The sequence below is a fragment of the Mustelus asterias genome, chromosome 25, assembly GCF_964213995.1.
Source record: "Mustelus asterias chromosome 25, sMusAst1.hap1.1, whole genome shotgun sequence".
NCBI classification, from domain to species: Eukaryota; Metazoa; Chordata; class Chondrichthyes; order Carcharhiniformes; family Triakidae; genus Mustelus; species Mustelus asterias.
Window position 1 is genome coordinate 8,628,556 of NC_135825.1, and position 15,465 is coordinate 8,644,020.

A 15,465-nucleotide genomic window follows, 5' to 3' on the forward strand; every position below is an offset into this window, starting at 1 on the left:
GGAAGTGACCGTGTGTAGATTCACATTTCCTTCAATATTATTCCAAATTTTTGCGGTTTCGTGGGGCGAGATTCGCCGGCCGTTCAAGCCGACGGGATTCTCCGCTCCCGCTGCGGTGAACGAAAAATTGGCTGAGCGCCAAATCCTCCGTCCTTGCTGGCAGCGGCGGCGGGGCGCGAATGGCCAGAGACTCCCACTCACGGTCTCCTCTTCCCCAGTGTGTGACACCAGCATTCAGCTGAAAGGGCCCATAAAATTACAGCACTCAGATAGGATGCAATCAAATTGTGAACGGAACATTCTCGTCAGACATTCTGACCCCACGAGCCTCAAAATATTTCACCTTACAAGCAGAATTTATAATTTCTTTCGAGCAGTCAATGATCTGTAAGGTTTGGCATCAGTCACCACTCTTCGAGCTCCAATCATCTTCACAGCGATACTTTCTGGACAGGGTCGCCACCTTGGAAAATACCCACAATGTTTGGTCGAACACATCGTTAACCATCAATGCTTTCCTGGGCTTTTTTTCTTGTATTCACTCATGGGACATGGGTGTCGCTGGCTGGGCCAACATTTGTTGCCCATTCCTAGTTGTCCTTGAACTGAGAGTCTTGCTCGGCCATTCCAGAGGGCAGTTGAGAGTCAACCACATTGCTGTGGCTCTGGAGACACATGTAGGCCAGACTGGGTAAGGACAGGCAGATTTCCTTCCCTATAGGGAACCAGATGGGTTTTTACAATAATCGACAATGCTTTCATGGTCATCAGTAGTTCCAGATATTTTTTATTGAATTCAAATTCCACCATGTGCCATGGCGGGATTCGAACCCGGGTCCCCGGAATATTAGTTGAATTTCTGGATTAATAGTCTAGCGATAATGCCGCTAGGCCACCGCCACCCCATTCTTTTCCTAGAATCTGAACCTCCAGACTGACAGCGATGCCCTTATTAATTATTGATAGGTAAACAAAGCAGAACCCGCAGATACAATGAACATTGACCTGCACAGAGACCGGAGTCACTAATCAGTCTTATTTCTCAGGTTGCTCTCTTGGATTTTGGCACTGACCATATTGCCGATGGTGGTTTATGCACAAACTTCCATCTCTCAGCTCACCACGACCATCTCAAGAGCAATTAGGATTGGGTAATGAATGCTGGCCCAGCCAGCAACCCAACTGAGTTAAAAAATGTGATATGTGTACAGGTTCAACAGGCTCCTTCTCAATATCTAAGGTCATTGTATGTTCTTGCAAACACCACAATCCCAGGTCCCCCCTTCCATCCAACAGGGGAAGATGGTGGTGGAGCAGAATATCACTGGCCTAGTAATCCAGAGGCCCAGGCTAACTCTCTGGGTTCAAATCCCACCATGGCAGCTGATGGAGTTTAAATTCAATTAAGATCTGGAATTGAGAACTATGGCGGGATTTTCCAGCCACGTTTGCCCCAAGATCGGAAAATCCCGCCCGGGGTCATTGGACCTTTGCATGGTCCTGTCCTGCCCACTACAATTCCCGTGGCAGGCGGGACAGGAAAATTCTGCCCCTAGTCTCAGGGAAGGTGGCCATGATTGTTGTAAAAATCCATCTGGTTCACTAATGCCCTTTAGGGAAGGTCGGGCCTACACGTGGCTCCAGACCTCCAGACCCATAGCAATGTGGTCGACTCTTAGCTGCCCTCTGAAATGGCTGGGCGGCATGGACAAGTTGGGCCGAAGGGCCTGCTTTCATGCTGTAAACCTCTATGACTCGATAATAGGCAATTCCAGCGGATGAACCACTCCGCAATCAGGGGTGGGTAAGAAATGCTGGACTTGGCAGCGATGTCCACATCCCATGAAGGAATAAATGAAAAAGACGGGGCTCTTCATCTGTGAAACCTGTTGTGCTTCCCAATTTTAGCTGCTCTGAGATCCAGAGCTAACCCAATGAAGACACTCAGCTTTGCTCTTCCCAGTCTCGGAGCTGTTGCATTGGAATGGTCCATGTTTAGAATTCACTTTAAATATGTGCTTCAAACATCTGTTTCCTCTTTATGACCTGCTCCCGGCCACGAATAGCATTCTTTCACCTTTAAACTTTACATTAATTCGGAGTATGTTTCATAGAATCCCTACAGTGCAGAAGGAGGCCATTCGGCCCATCGAGTCTGCATCGATCACAATCCCACACACAGGCCCTATTCCTGCAACCCACATATTTACCCTGCTAGTCCTCTGACACTAGGGGCAACTTAGCATGGCCAATCCACCTAACCCGCACATCTTTGGACTGTGGGAGGAAAGCGGAGGAAACCCACGCAGACTCGGGGAGACTGTGCAAACTCCACACGGTCACTGGAATTGAACCCGGGTCCCTAGCACTGTGAGGCAGCAGTGCAAACCGCTGTGCCACAGTGCCGCCATGTTTAAGGATCTGTCTGCCATTGGTTTAAGACTATTGATTCTGCAACTTAGCAAAGCTCCAAATCTATCTCCTTTTCTTGCTACTATCTCCAATGGTAATCTTACTGGGGACCAACACATCCCAACGCTCTTCGTTAACACTGAAGGGATGAGATATGATGGGTCAAAGGGTCTTTTCTCATCCTTAACTTTCCTTATGCTCCAATTTTACCTCCTTATATGTGAGTTTGAGATCTTGTGGTGCAGGGGGTAGCATCCCTGCCTCTGAGCCGGAGGTTCTGGGTTCAACTCGCACTCCAGGACCTGATGGACAAGGAAGGTCCATTTATAATGTAGCCAAACAGGCCCGATTGTCCACCTGCAAATCCTTCCAATATGCCTACCGTAGGCTGTAAGAGTGGGAGAGACTCCTGGCTTGATGTGGAGTGGGGCCCCGGAGACGTTATAGCTTTTGAATTCAGACCAGCAACCTGTCCCATTCCAAGTTAGAAAAACAGTTGCCAGCGTGCGCTTCTCTCCCTCATGCATCTTTAGACGTGGGAAGTTAAATAAGAATTCGAGTGTTCAGGCATTATGGCACTCTCCTGAAATTAATAATTTGAAAACATACAGTTTGCGGCACACATTCAGCTGATAACCTGGCTACCACAGAGCAGCAGTCCATGTCGGTAAGGGTGAAAGTGAGTCCATCGCAGGTTGAACATCACCCAGCTACCTGTCTAATATGTCAAAAACATGAGTGCCAGATGGCCCATCTGCCTTAGCAAAGAGTCACCAGTTTTTGGGATTATTTTAAGGTGGGCCTGGGAAGCTGTGCTCCAATCAGAAATATGTGGGAAAAATGTCATTCCACTATTTAATTTCACAGGGACAATAAAAATAGACCTTGAGAAGAAATTGAGAAATGTCTAATTCCTGTCCTATCAGAAACATGGTGACATTAAATTCACTTATTTTCATAATGTATGGAGTGGAGAAGCAATAAGATCATTACATTTACCTAGAACAGTGAGACGTGCCTTGGCCGAGTCACTGTCCAGTTCTGTACTGGCTACACACGTGTAGATCCCCTCATCTCGCTCAGACACATTGATAATCGTTAAAGAATCATCATCCTTCTTCATCCTGAAATTAAAGACAGCCTGAAGTCACTTCCATTTCATCTTTCCCTTTCCTCTTATTTTGCTGCCCTTCTCTTCATGATATAGCGTGACTTACCCATGCTGATGAGGTATTGACCATGTTGGCGAGGTATGTCCATGTTGATGACCCATGTCAATAACCCATGTCAATGACCCATGTCAGTGACCCATGTCAGTGACACTTCAATGACTGATGCCAGTGACACATGTCAATAACCCATGTCAATGACCCATGTCTGTGACCCCCATGTTGGTGACCCATGTCAATGAGGTACTGACCCGCTAAGGTATTGAGCCATGTTGGTGAGATAGTGACCTTTCAGGGTCTAGTTGCCCTCCGATAAATTGCCCATTTATCCTCGTGTCAGTAGACACTGTGTTTAATTTACCAAATTGACATTTGTACCGACGAGATTTTCCCAACTGTCTACAATTGTCCGTCCATCAATGGAAACGCACAGACAATTTTCTGGTCATCACTTTTAGTGGATGAGGTTTCTTGCCACTATCTTGCATTCTGAAAACCTGCTCCACTGAGTCTCACCATGTTGTTCACTTCAATCCCAGCCAACGTCTTCAGCCAGGCCTATCCAGCAAGAGTAATCTTGACTGGAAATCCTGGCTGAGTTGTGATTTTGCTGCTTATGGGCTGGGAGTCAATTGCACCGTCTGCTTGGACCATGGGACAGAACTGAAAGGATTTCCCCTGTACAGCACAGCGAGGTACGCAATGAGTGAGCATCCTGTTTGTTATGGTCTCGGCAATAGAGTCACAGACTGGGACATTTTTCCCTGGAGTGTAGGAGGCTTAGGGGTGATCTTATAGAGGTCTATAAAATAATGAGGGGCATAGATCTGCCAGACAGTTAACATCTTTTCCCAAAGGTAGGGGAGTCTAAAACTAGCGGGCATAGGTTTAAGATGAGAGGGGAGAGATACAAAAGGGTCCAGAGGGGCAATGTTTTTACACAGAGGGTGGTGAGTGTCTGGATTGAGCTGCCAGAGGTAGTAGTAGAGGTGGGTACAATTTTGTCTTTTAAAAAGCATTTAAACAGTTACATGGGTAAGACGGGTATGGAGGGATATGGGCCAAACGCAAGCAATTGGGACTAGCTTAGTGGTAAAAATTGGGCGGCATGGACAAGTTGGGTTGAAGGGCCTGTTTTCATGCTGTAAACCTCTATGACTCTACAATAAGCAATCCCAGTGGGGGTAGGGTACACATTGACGGGATGAGGAGGCAGTGGACACAAGGGCAACTCACCTCCACGGTAAGGACAGAACTTTGTCATCTTTCAGCCAGGTCACCGTCAGCCTTATTGTTGGGTCGTGTCTCACTTTACATTCAAACTTCGCAGCGAGCGATCTCTTAACTGTTATCGATTCCGGGGCCCTTATAATCCTTGTGGGATCTTAATAAATGGCAAAGAAAATAAAGAGAAGTGAGCATCATGTTATCATTAAAGTGATCGAGGGAAAAGTAGCTGAATTAATACGCCATCTCCGCATCTGGGCTGGGATTTGATGACCTCGCTCGGGCCAGGCTCGTAAAATCCCGCCCGAGGCCAACGGAGAATTCCGTTCTGCGAGCCTCGCCCGCCCCGATTCCGGGGAGCATGCCGGTAAAATTCTAGCCCCGATGTCCATCCTCCATGCTTGCAATCGGTGGTAAAATGCGAAGTGATGTGAAAACATTGGACCTCCAGCCAGGGTGACCATCTGTCCTGCATTTTAAGAGACTGTTCCTGATTTTGAAAGTGGCGTTTCTCAAGGGAAGCCTTTCATCCCATATTTCTGGGACAGGACAGCCAATGGGTGGCTAGGTCTGGGAGTCTCCTCTTGCCTTTGGTCTCTTCTTTTTCCTGAGCATGCGCACTAAATCCCGGAATTCCCTTCCCTAATGGCATCGTGGTCAACCCACCACATGTGGACTGCAGTGTTTCAAGAATACAGCTCAACACCACCTTCTCAAGGGGCAACTAGAGATGGGCAATAAATGCTGGCTTAGCCAGCGATGCCCATGTTCCATGAATTAATACTGTGGTCAGTGGCCACCAGGAGGCGCAATGATCGGCAGAACAACCACCCACCCCCGCCCCACATCCAACCATCTTTGCTGCGATGGTCACATGCGCCACACCCCCTGCCACACTGACATGCTCACCCCAAACCACAACAATCCCCGCACCCCCTGCCTCCCCATTGAAGTTCTTCATTGCATAAGAGTTGGTCACCCCCTTGCAATACATGATCTGCTCTCATTTTATGACAATCCGCCCCTCCCCGCTCTACGCCACCATCTCCAAGCTCTCTCTTGCGATAAAATTCTAGCTTTCAACTCTTGGTTCTCCCCCCACAGATGATCTCGATCTATACTCCGAGAAGTTTCTCCAGGATTCTCCCAAAAAGATTCAAAGTGCCAAATTTGTGTAAAAACTGGAGTAACTCTCACTGTTTTGTTTTAGTAAGTAGTCTCACAACACCAGGTTAAAGTCCAACAGGTTTATTTGGTAGCACGAGCTTTCGGAGCGCTGCCCCTTCATCAGGTGAGTGCAGGATTTGTTTCGCAAACAGGGCCTATATAGACACAAACTCAATTACAAGATAATGGTTGGAATGTGAGTCTTAACAGGTAATCAAGTCTTTACCTGGTGTTGTGAGACTCCTTACTGTGCCTACCCCAGTCCAACGCCAGCAACACCACATCATGTTTTTTATTAGTGGGATTTTAAAGATGAGTCTCCCACATTATGTGCACTGCAGAGTGCCTCAGGGAGATTCACGCTGAAAATCCGGGGGCAGGGCGTATTCCCGCTGGAGAGGCCGGCAGTATAATACTGAGCGGGCCACTGCGCATGCGCCGATCTGTCATAGCGGGGCTCGGAACATGAGCAGTAGCCCCGCACTGCCGGTCTCCCAATCACTGGCCACCCCGATTGCTAGCCAGCCCCGTGACACCCTATCGCTGGCTTGCAGAACCCCCCCTCCCGCCCCCGATCATTGGCTTCCCAGACGTTTCCAGGCTAGCATCGACAGCCCCTGGCAGTCCCTATCTCCCCTCCCACCACCCCTTTCCCACCCCCAGCAGATCCGACCACCCCACGGCAGCCCCTTCCCACCCTGAACAGCCCCTTCCCTCCCTCTGTCACTGATTCCTATGAAGAGTGGCAGAAGGATCCCCCCCACTCCCACCAATCACCCCCATAGGCCCCGCTCCCCAAAAGGCCCCATCCGCCCCCCCTTCTGGCACCACTCCTTGGCACTGCCCGATGCCCGGTGGGCAGTGCCAAGGAGCCCCTTGGGCAATGCCACTTTGTCTCACGGGCAGTGCCGGGGGGGCCAGGGTGACACTGCCAGGCTGGCAATGCCCAGCGGGGCACCCCCACCTTACCCTCTGACCTCCGGGGGGGGGCCTCCATGGTCTCCCTTCACTCCAGCGGGGTGAGACTGCCAGTTCCCCATGAATGAGCCACTCCTGCTGGTTTGGGGGGGTGGGGATGGGATTTAAATGCTGATCTTAATATTTAAGTCAGCTCCGTACCCAGTTTCCAGTGCGGAGCTTACGACGCGGGAAATCCAGGCCCCGGAGATGTGCGGAGGCAGTGGGAAGACGCTAAACAGCCTCCGCTGATGTCTCCCGGCCCATTGCGTTGCTAGAGCAACAAAGCAGGCTGGGAGAATCGCCCCTGTTATATTTAATCTCAGACTACCAACGCCTGGAATATTTTGCATTTGCCCAGTAAAAGCTAAACAGCTTTCCCAATTGAAACAGAATCGCTGGATTTGACCCAGAGAAACCGACGATTGCTTTCCTCTTTGGAAATCAACCCCACTGGCAAATAAATCCAGTACCAGCTACCAGGAAATAAGCACAGTCTGCAGAGAGCTAGAAGCTCATCACTTGGCGTAACAAATCTTACCTTTGACCTCCAGTCGCACTCGGTTCTCTGCCTTGCCGAGTACATTGGTTGCCACACAGGTGTAGGTCCCCTCGTCACCCTTCCGAGCTCGCCGCAATTCTAACGTTCCGTTGTCATGGATGATGTAGTTTCCTCCATAAAGATTGTTGCCTTGTCCATCCTTAAACCTCAAGATACAAAGAAATAAACACCACAAAATGATGGGATGTCAAGCCATTTTACCGAGCATCAAGTCACGCTTGGTTTGAGTAGAACCTTGGTTGGACCTTCTTGGAGCACCGTGCACAGCTTTGGTCTCCATGGGCTGAACTTAATGGCCACGGCTGGGGCCCCGCCAGCTGACTGAAAACTGGTGGTAACCCGACGGCAGCCATTTTCCGAAGCCCTGATTGAATTCAATGCCAAGCTGGCAGCTATCTGCCTGCCATCGGGGCTTCTGTACCCCTAAGGTTAGAGGTCCCACCTGACAGCCAAACGGGGGAGGGCTCTTCAATGCCAGCAGCGCCACTTGGGGCAGTGGACACCACTGGGACTGCAGCTGAGGCTCAAGCAGCTACTATGGAGGAGGTCCTGAGTAAGTGGGTCGCACTCCGGTCAGAGGGGCAGCCAGGCTCCGGTGAGAGAGGGAGGGTTGCTCGTTGTGGAGGGTAATGAAAAGTGCAGGAGGGCTTTCCAGGATCAACACCAGGCATGCCTAAAAATGTGGTGTCAACCTGGTGAAGCTACAACACAGGAGTACTTGCGTGCCAAACAGCATAAGCAGCAAGTATATGACACAGCTAAGCAATTCCACAAGCAATGGATATTTTCTGCAGTCCTGCCACATTCAGCCATTAATAGTGGTGGACAATTATACAACTCACTGGTGGAGGAAGCTCCACAAATACCCCTATCCTCAAATATGAGGCTGAAGCAACAATCTTCACCCAGAAGTGTCAAGTGGATGATCCAAGTTGGCCTCCTCTGGAGGTCCTCAGCATCACAGATGTCAGTCTTCAGCCAATTCGATTCACTCCATGTGATATCAAGAAATGGCTGAAGGCATTGGATGCTGCAAAGGGCAATGGGCCCTGACAAGATTCCAGCAATAGTCCTGAAGACTTGTGCTTCAGAACTTGCCCTTGCCCCTAGCCAAGCTCTTCCAGTACAGCTACAACACTGGCATCTACCCAGCAATGTGGAAAATTGCCCAGGAATGTCCTGTACACAAGAAACAGAACAAATCCAATCCAGACAATTACCCCTCCATCAGTCTGCTCTCGATCATCAGTAAAGTGCTGGAAGGGGTCATCAACAGTGCAATCAAGTGGCACCTAACAATAACCTGCTCAGTGACGCTCGGCTCGCCAGAGTCACTCAGCTCCTCATTACAGCCTTGGTTCAAACATGGACAAAAGAGATGAACTCCAGAGGTGAGGTGAGAGTGACAGCCCTTGACATCAAGGCCGCATTCGACTGAGTGTGGCGTCAAGGAGCCCGAGCAAAACTGGGTTAAATGGGAATCAGGGGGAAAACCCTCCGCTGGTTGGAGTCATACCTAGCACAAAGGTTGTGATGGTTGGAGATCAGTCATTTTAGCTCCTGGACATCTCAGCAGGAGTTCCTCAGGGTGAGTGTCCTAGACCCAACCATCTTTAGCTACTTCATCAATAACCGTCCTTCCATAATAAGGTCAGAAGTGGGGGTGTTCGCCGATGACTGCACAATGTTCAGTACCATTTGCAATCTCTCAGATACTGAAGCCGTTCGGGTCCAAATGCAGCAAGACCTGGACAATGTTCAGGTTTGGGCTGACAAGTGGCAAGTAACATTCGCCCCACACAAGCACCAAGCAATGACCATCTCCAACAACAGAGGATCTAACCATCGCCCCATGACAGTCAATAGCATCACCATCGCAGAATCTCCCGCTATTAACATCCTCGGGGATACTATTGACCAGATATTGAACTGGACTAACCATAGAAATATTATGGTCTCCAGAGCAGGTCAAAGGTGAGTAATGCAGCTCCTGACTCCCAAAAGCCTGTCCACTATCGACAAGGCAAGCTTGCCTGGATGAGTGCAACTCCAGTAACACTCAAATAGCTCAACACCATCCAGGACAAAGCCGTGTGTAACATCTAAAAGATGCACTGCAGGAACTCACCAAGCTAACAACCTACAAATCCACAACCACTACCATCTAGAAGGACAAGGGCAACAGATACTTGGGAACACCACCACCTGGAGGATCCCTTCCAAGTCACTCACCATCCTTGGAAATATATCGCTGTTCCTTCACTGTTGCGGAGTCAAAATCCTGGAACTCCCTCCCTAACAGCACTGTGGATGTACCTACACCACAGAGACTGCAGCAATTCAAGAAGGCAGCTCACTACCACCTTCTCGAGGGCAATTTAGGGATTGGCAATAAATGCTGCCCCAGTCAGCGATGCCCACATTCCATGAATGAGTAAAATGAAAAGGTGGAGGCCCTTTCAGTAGGGCAGCCCTTGCTGCGGGGGTGCGTAGGGGGATGCTCTGTGTGGGCCACTAGGGTGCCCAATCAGGAGGGCTCTCATTATCTCCGACCTCTCTCCCCTCTGAGCCTGGAGAGAGGTTGCCAGCTTGAACACGGAGTTACTCACCACGGAACTCCCAGCCTCTGACCTACTCCTGTAATACCAATCGATATTTCAATGACTGGAAACTTACCATCGCAGGGTGGGGATTGGAGAACCAAAGAACCGACACTCAAGCTTTGTCCGGTTATTTTCTATCACTTTGACGATTTGGTTCCGTCGGGATAGCATTCTAGGCTGAACGTCTATAAACAGAAACAGTTCCATCAGCCCCAAAACTTTGCAAAAGAACTAAGAAATAGATAGATAATCGCTGAAAACTTGCTGCCATTCATAGCGGCCGGATCTTATTGTCCCACCAATGGCGCACCCCTGATGCGGGTTTCCCAGCAATGAGGGGTGCGTTCAATTGGAAGCCCCGTTGACAATGGCGGGACCACAAGATCCCTCTATCAGCGAGCGCCCACCACCACAGAACACACCGTGGAGAGGGAGAAAAATCCCATCCAGTGCTCTTCCACCTGAGGCAAGAGGGACTTCATTCAATGATATCAATGTTCACAATCACTGGATTGCTTTTTCAAATGTCACCATTGATTGGGATGGCACGGTGGGGTTAACACTGCTGCCTCACAGCGCCAGGGACTCAGGTGCGATTCCCGGCTTGGCTCACTGTCTGTGTGGAGTTTGCGCATTCTACTCGTGTCTGCGTGGGTTTCCTCCAGGTGCTCCGCTTTTCTCCCACTGTCCAAAGATGTGCGGGTTAGGTGGATTGGACATGCTGAATTGCCCCTTAGTGTCAGGGGGAGTAGCTAGGGTAAATGCACGGGGTTATGGGAATAGGACCTGGGTGGGATTGTGGTCAGTGCAGACTCGATGGGCCGAATGGCCTCCTTCTGCACTATAGGGATTCGATGATTCTATGATCTTTAGCAGGCAAATGCCCACAGCACAGTCCCATAAATGGTCATGAGTTTGATGATCAGTTTATTTGGTTGAGAGTTGGTTGTGATCAGGACAATTTCCTGTATTTCTTTGGAAAGACTGCTTTAGGAATCCTTCTGAAGCCTCAGGCTCATCATAGAAATCATAGAAACCCGACAGAGCAGAAGGAGGCCATTCGGCCCATCGAGTCTGCACCGACCACAATCCCACCCAGGCCCTACCCCCATATCCCTACATATTTACCCGCTAATTCCTCTAACCTACACATCTCAGGACGCTAAGGGGCAATTTTAGCGTGGCCAATCAAGCTAACCCGCACATCTTTGGACTGTGGGGAGGAAACAGGAGCACCTGGAGGAAACCCACGCAGACACGGGGAGAATGTGCAAACTCCACACAGACAGTGACCCAAGCCGGGAATCGAACCCAGGTCCCTGGAGCTGTGAAGCAGCAGTGCTAACCCACTGTGCCACCGTGCCGCCATTTCCTCTGCCAATAAAACGTTCACCAAAGTTTCGACCAAGTTTACACGCGGAAGTGTCTGGAGTGGGCCAGGAACTCACTGGACGCAATCTTACCGGCCGTTCACACCCCGCTCCGACTGCAGCCAGGTCGGAGAATTTGGCGCCCAGACAAGTCTCCATTCACTGTGGCGGGATGGGAAAATCCCGTCGGCGAGAATGGCCGGAACACTCTGGCCGCTATCTTTGACCTCAGAGGCAAGGGAGCTAGCACCGAGTCAAGGCTGATATCACAACCTGTGAACTGGGTGGTATAATTGGTGTCACCACTGCCCCTTCACTCAAGATTTGCTAGCTTGTCGAGGTGCGAGCTCTCTACACGTCAACCGGGAGTCTCCAGCCGTTCACGCCCCGCTATGGCTGCACGCGAGGATGGAGAATTGGGCTTTCAGTCGAATCTCCGTGCATAGCAGCGGGACAGGAGAATCCCGCCGGTGTGGACAGCTGGAGAATTCCGGCCATTATACATGGAAATAACTAAAAGGTGAGCAAAAGAATACAAACATAGGAATTAGGAGCAGGAGTCAGCCCCGTTGAGCCTGCTCCAATGGGTCTGTACTCGTTGGAGTTTAGAAGGATGAGGGGGGGATCTTATTGAAACTTACAGGATACTGCGAGGCCTGGATAGAGTGGATGTGGAGAGGATGTTTCCACTCGTAGGAAAAACTAGAACCAGAGGGCACAACCTCAGGCTAAAGGGACGATCCTTTAAAACAGAGATGAGGAGGAATTTCTTCAGCCACAGAGTGGTGAAAGTGTGGAACTCTTTGCCGCAGAAGGCTGTGGAGGCCGGGTCATTGAGTGTCTTTAAGACAGAGATAGATAGGTTCTTGACTGATAAGGGGATCAGGGGTTATGGGGAAAAGGCAGGAGAATGGGGATGAGAAAAATATCAGCCATGATTGAATGGCGGAGCAGACTCAATGGGCCGAGCGGCCTAATTCTGCTCCTATGTCTTATGGTCTAATTGAGGCACTGCTGCCTTACAGCACGTGGGACCTAGGTTCAATTCAGGCTTGGGTCACTGTCTATGTGGAGACTGCATGTTCTTCTCCGGTTTCCTCCGGGTGCCCCAGTTTCCTCCTACAGTCCTAACCATGCTGCTTAGGTGTACTGGCTGTGCTAAATGCTCCCTCAGTGTACCCGAACAGGTGCCAGAGTGTGGCGACTCAGGGATTTTCACAGTAAATTCATTGCAGTGTTAATGTAAGCCTACTTGTGAAACTAATAAATGAACTTAAAACTTTAATAAGATTGTGGCTGATGTGCTTGTAACTTTAACCCCTGCCTACCCCCAAAAACCTTTCATCCACTCATTAACACTCTTTGTTCTTGAAACAAATTGGAGATGATTTTCAGACTTTTTCTGATGTTTTTCTTTCTGAGGAATGAACTGATGGACAATGCGAAGGGTAAACACTGAAAATAGTTGCACAGGTCTCCACTGAACTGCTTCATAGCACATCAACTTTGTAATCTTCATCTGAGCACAAGAATAAAGACAGGCCAGCAATTCTAACCCTTTCTATTCTCCCCTCATTCTGATCCACCTACTTTTCCATATGCACCACTCATCCCGACCTCAGCTGATATTAACTGCTACAAGAGGCAAATACACGTCTGGTTAATCATAAAATCATAGACTCCCTACAGTGTAGAGGGAGGCCATTCGGCCCATCGAGTCTAAATCATAGAATCATAGACTTCCTGCAATGCAGAAAGAGGCCATTTGGTCCATTGAGTCCGCACCCGACTCTCTGACAGAGCATCTCACCCAGGTCCTATCTCCACATATTTACCCCCCCCGCTAATTCCCCTAATCTGCACATCCTGGGATACTAAGGTGCGATTTAGCACGGCCAGTCCAGCTAACCTGCACATCTTTGAAGCATGGGAGGGAACTTGAGCACTCGGAGGAAACCCACGCAGACACGGGGAGAACGTGCAGACTCTGCGCAGACAGTGACTCAAGCCGGGAATCGAACCCGGGTCCCTGGCGCTGTGAGACGGCAGTGCTAATCACTGTGCCACCGTGGTGCCCAGGTCGGGTCAACGCCAGATAAGGAATATTTCCGACTCCCTAAACCAATCGAGCAAGCTGAAAAAACAACATTTACCTGAAGTACCTCCATTTCCATCCTGTATTCTGTGGGATTTTCCTGCAGTCACCTTATTTCTAATGTTGCTTATGCATTAAAAACAGCCTTTCCTGGCCTCGGGTTTTAACCCACTCAGTATGAAATCCAAATGATTTCCTCAAACATTTGGAATATTCACGAGGGAACACCGGATAATTATGGATAACATTCCATCAAAGTCTCACCTTGGTTCACAGAATGGTTCCCAGGCAATCCACCAGCCTGCGGAATCGGACAATTTGCCTTTGCATGTTACATTAATGGTGAGTTTACAAGGTCTGATTGAAGCGTCTCTGATGATTGTACCGCAATAGTTTTCATTCAGTGTGTCCGGCAACGTACTTGGCTGAAGGAGCGAAGAAGTCTCGCAAACGTCCACATTAAGGGAACGTGTCATTTTGTGATGGTAACACATTGTGAACCAACCATTTATCAACGTGTAGGCTTATGGGAGCATGCAGAGGACACCCTCTCTCTCTCTGATATTCAGATTCTCTGTTTCTATCTACTTTCAAGATGGCGTCGCAGCGTGATGACTTCTTGCGAACTGTCCCCAGCGTAACCCCAATTCTATTTTGTACTCTCATTCTATGCTTTTAAAACTATACTCTAACCCTTTTAAATCAAATCAAATTTGGGTTTTAAATTTATCGATAAGATCATCCAAAAATGTCCTTTTTCACAATCCTCTATTCTCAAAGCTCAAGTATGCAATCCTATTTACCAGCTGGGTTGTCCCTCTTTGAACGCTCTCCCAGTCCAACACCCGAGGTTGTAAGTCACCAAGTTGAGGCCTGTGGGTTCACTGGCAAGCCCACACTCTCAGCCCATCACCAACCACTACAGAGTCCCCAGCTGCCCCTAAACGTACCGAGGATGCTGACAAACGCATTGGCCAGGAGGTACCCGTGCTCATTCGAGGCGTTGCACTGATACACGGCACTGCTTCCAATCTGCGCCTCTTGGAAGATGATCGTATCGCCGTCAATTTCACGGCCTGGACTCTGGCGAACCCCTTCAGAAAAAGAAAAAGATGTTTAATTAACTGTTGTTTAATTTACACACACACACTCACACATACACACACACATACACACGCACACACACATACACACACACGTGCACACGCGCGCACACATACACGCACATGCACACAAACTTGCACACATACGCACACACAAATGCGCGCGCGCACAGACATACACAAAAACACACACACACACACACTAAACATACACACAAACACTAAACACACACAAAAAACACACACAAAAACACACACAAACACACACACAAACACACACAAACATGTGCATACGGACGCAAACACGCACACACACAAACACACACAAAAACACGCACACAAACGCACACACATGTGCACACACAAAAACACACATACACAAAAACACACACTCGCGCGCACACACACACAAACACACACATGCACAAACACACATGCGCGCACACACATGCGCACACACACGTGCGCGCACACACGTGTGCACACACACACGTGCACACACACGTGCACACGCACACACACATGCATGCACACATGTGCACATGCACACGTGCACACACAAACCTGTACACACATACATGCATGCACACACATTCATGCACACATGTGCACACACGCATGAGCGCACACACATGTGCACACATACAGAGACACATGTACACACGTGCATGCAAACACAGACACAAATGCGCAGACACACGCACACACGCACACACACGTGTATACATGTGCACGCAGGCACAAATATAAAGAAAGCCATAAAAACTTAAGTCAAGAAAATTAAGAGCCATGTTTTTATT

General features: G+C 49.2%; 1 protein-coding gene across 1 annotated transcript in view; it reads right to left on the bottom strand.

The window, feature by feature from the left end:
* The window catches only part of nfasca (neurofascin homolog (chicken) a), a 279,787-nt gene that overhangs the window by 87,330 nt on the left and 176,992 nt on the right, over window positions 1-15,465 (bottom strand). The window contains exons 13-17 of the mRNA XM_078242069.1: window positions 14,513-14,656; window positions 10,171-10,282; window positions 7,474-7,640; window positions 4,818-4,965; window positions 3,412-3,536 (exon numbers count right to left, since the gene is read on the bottom strand). Coding sequence (XP_078098195.1) covers window positions 3,412-3,536; window positions 4,818-4,965; window positions 7,474-7,640; window positions 10,171-10,282; window positions 14,513-14,656 — 696 coding nt within the window. The remainder of the gene's footprint in view (window positions 1-3,411; window positions 3,537-4,817; window positions 4,966-7,473; window positions 7,641-10,170; window positions 10,283-14,512; window positions 14,657-15,465) is intronic.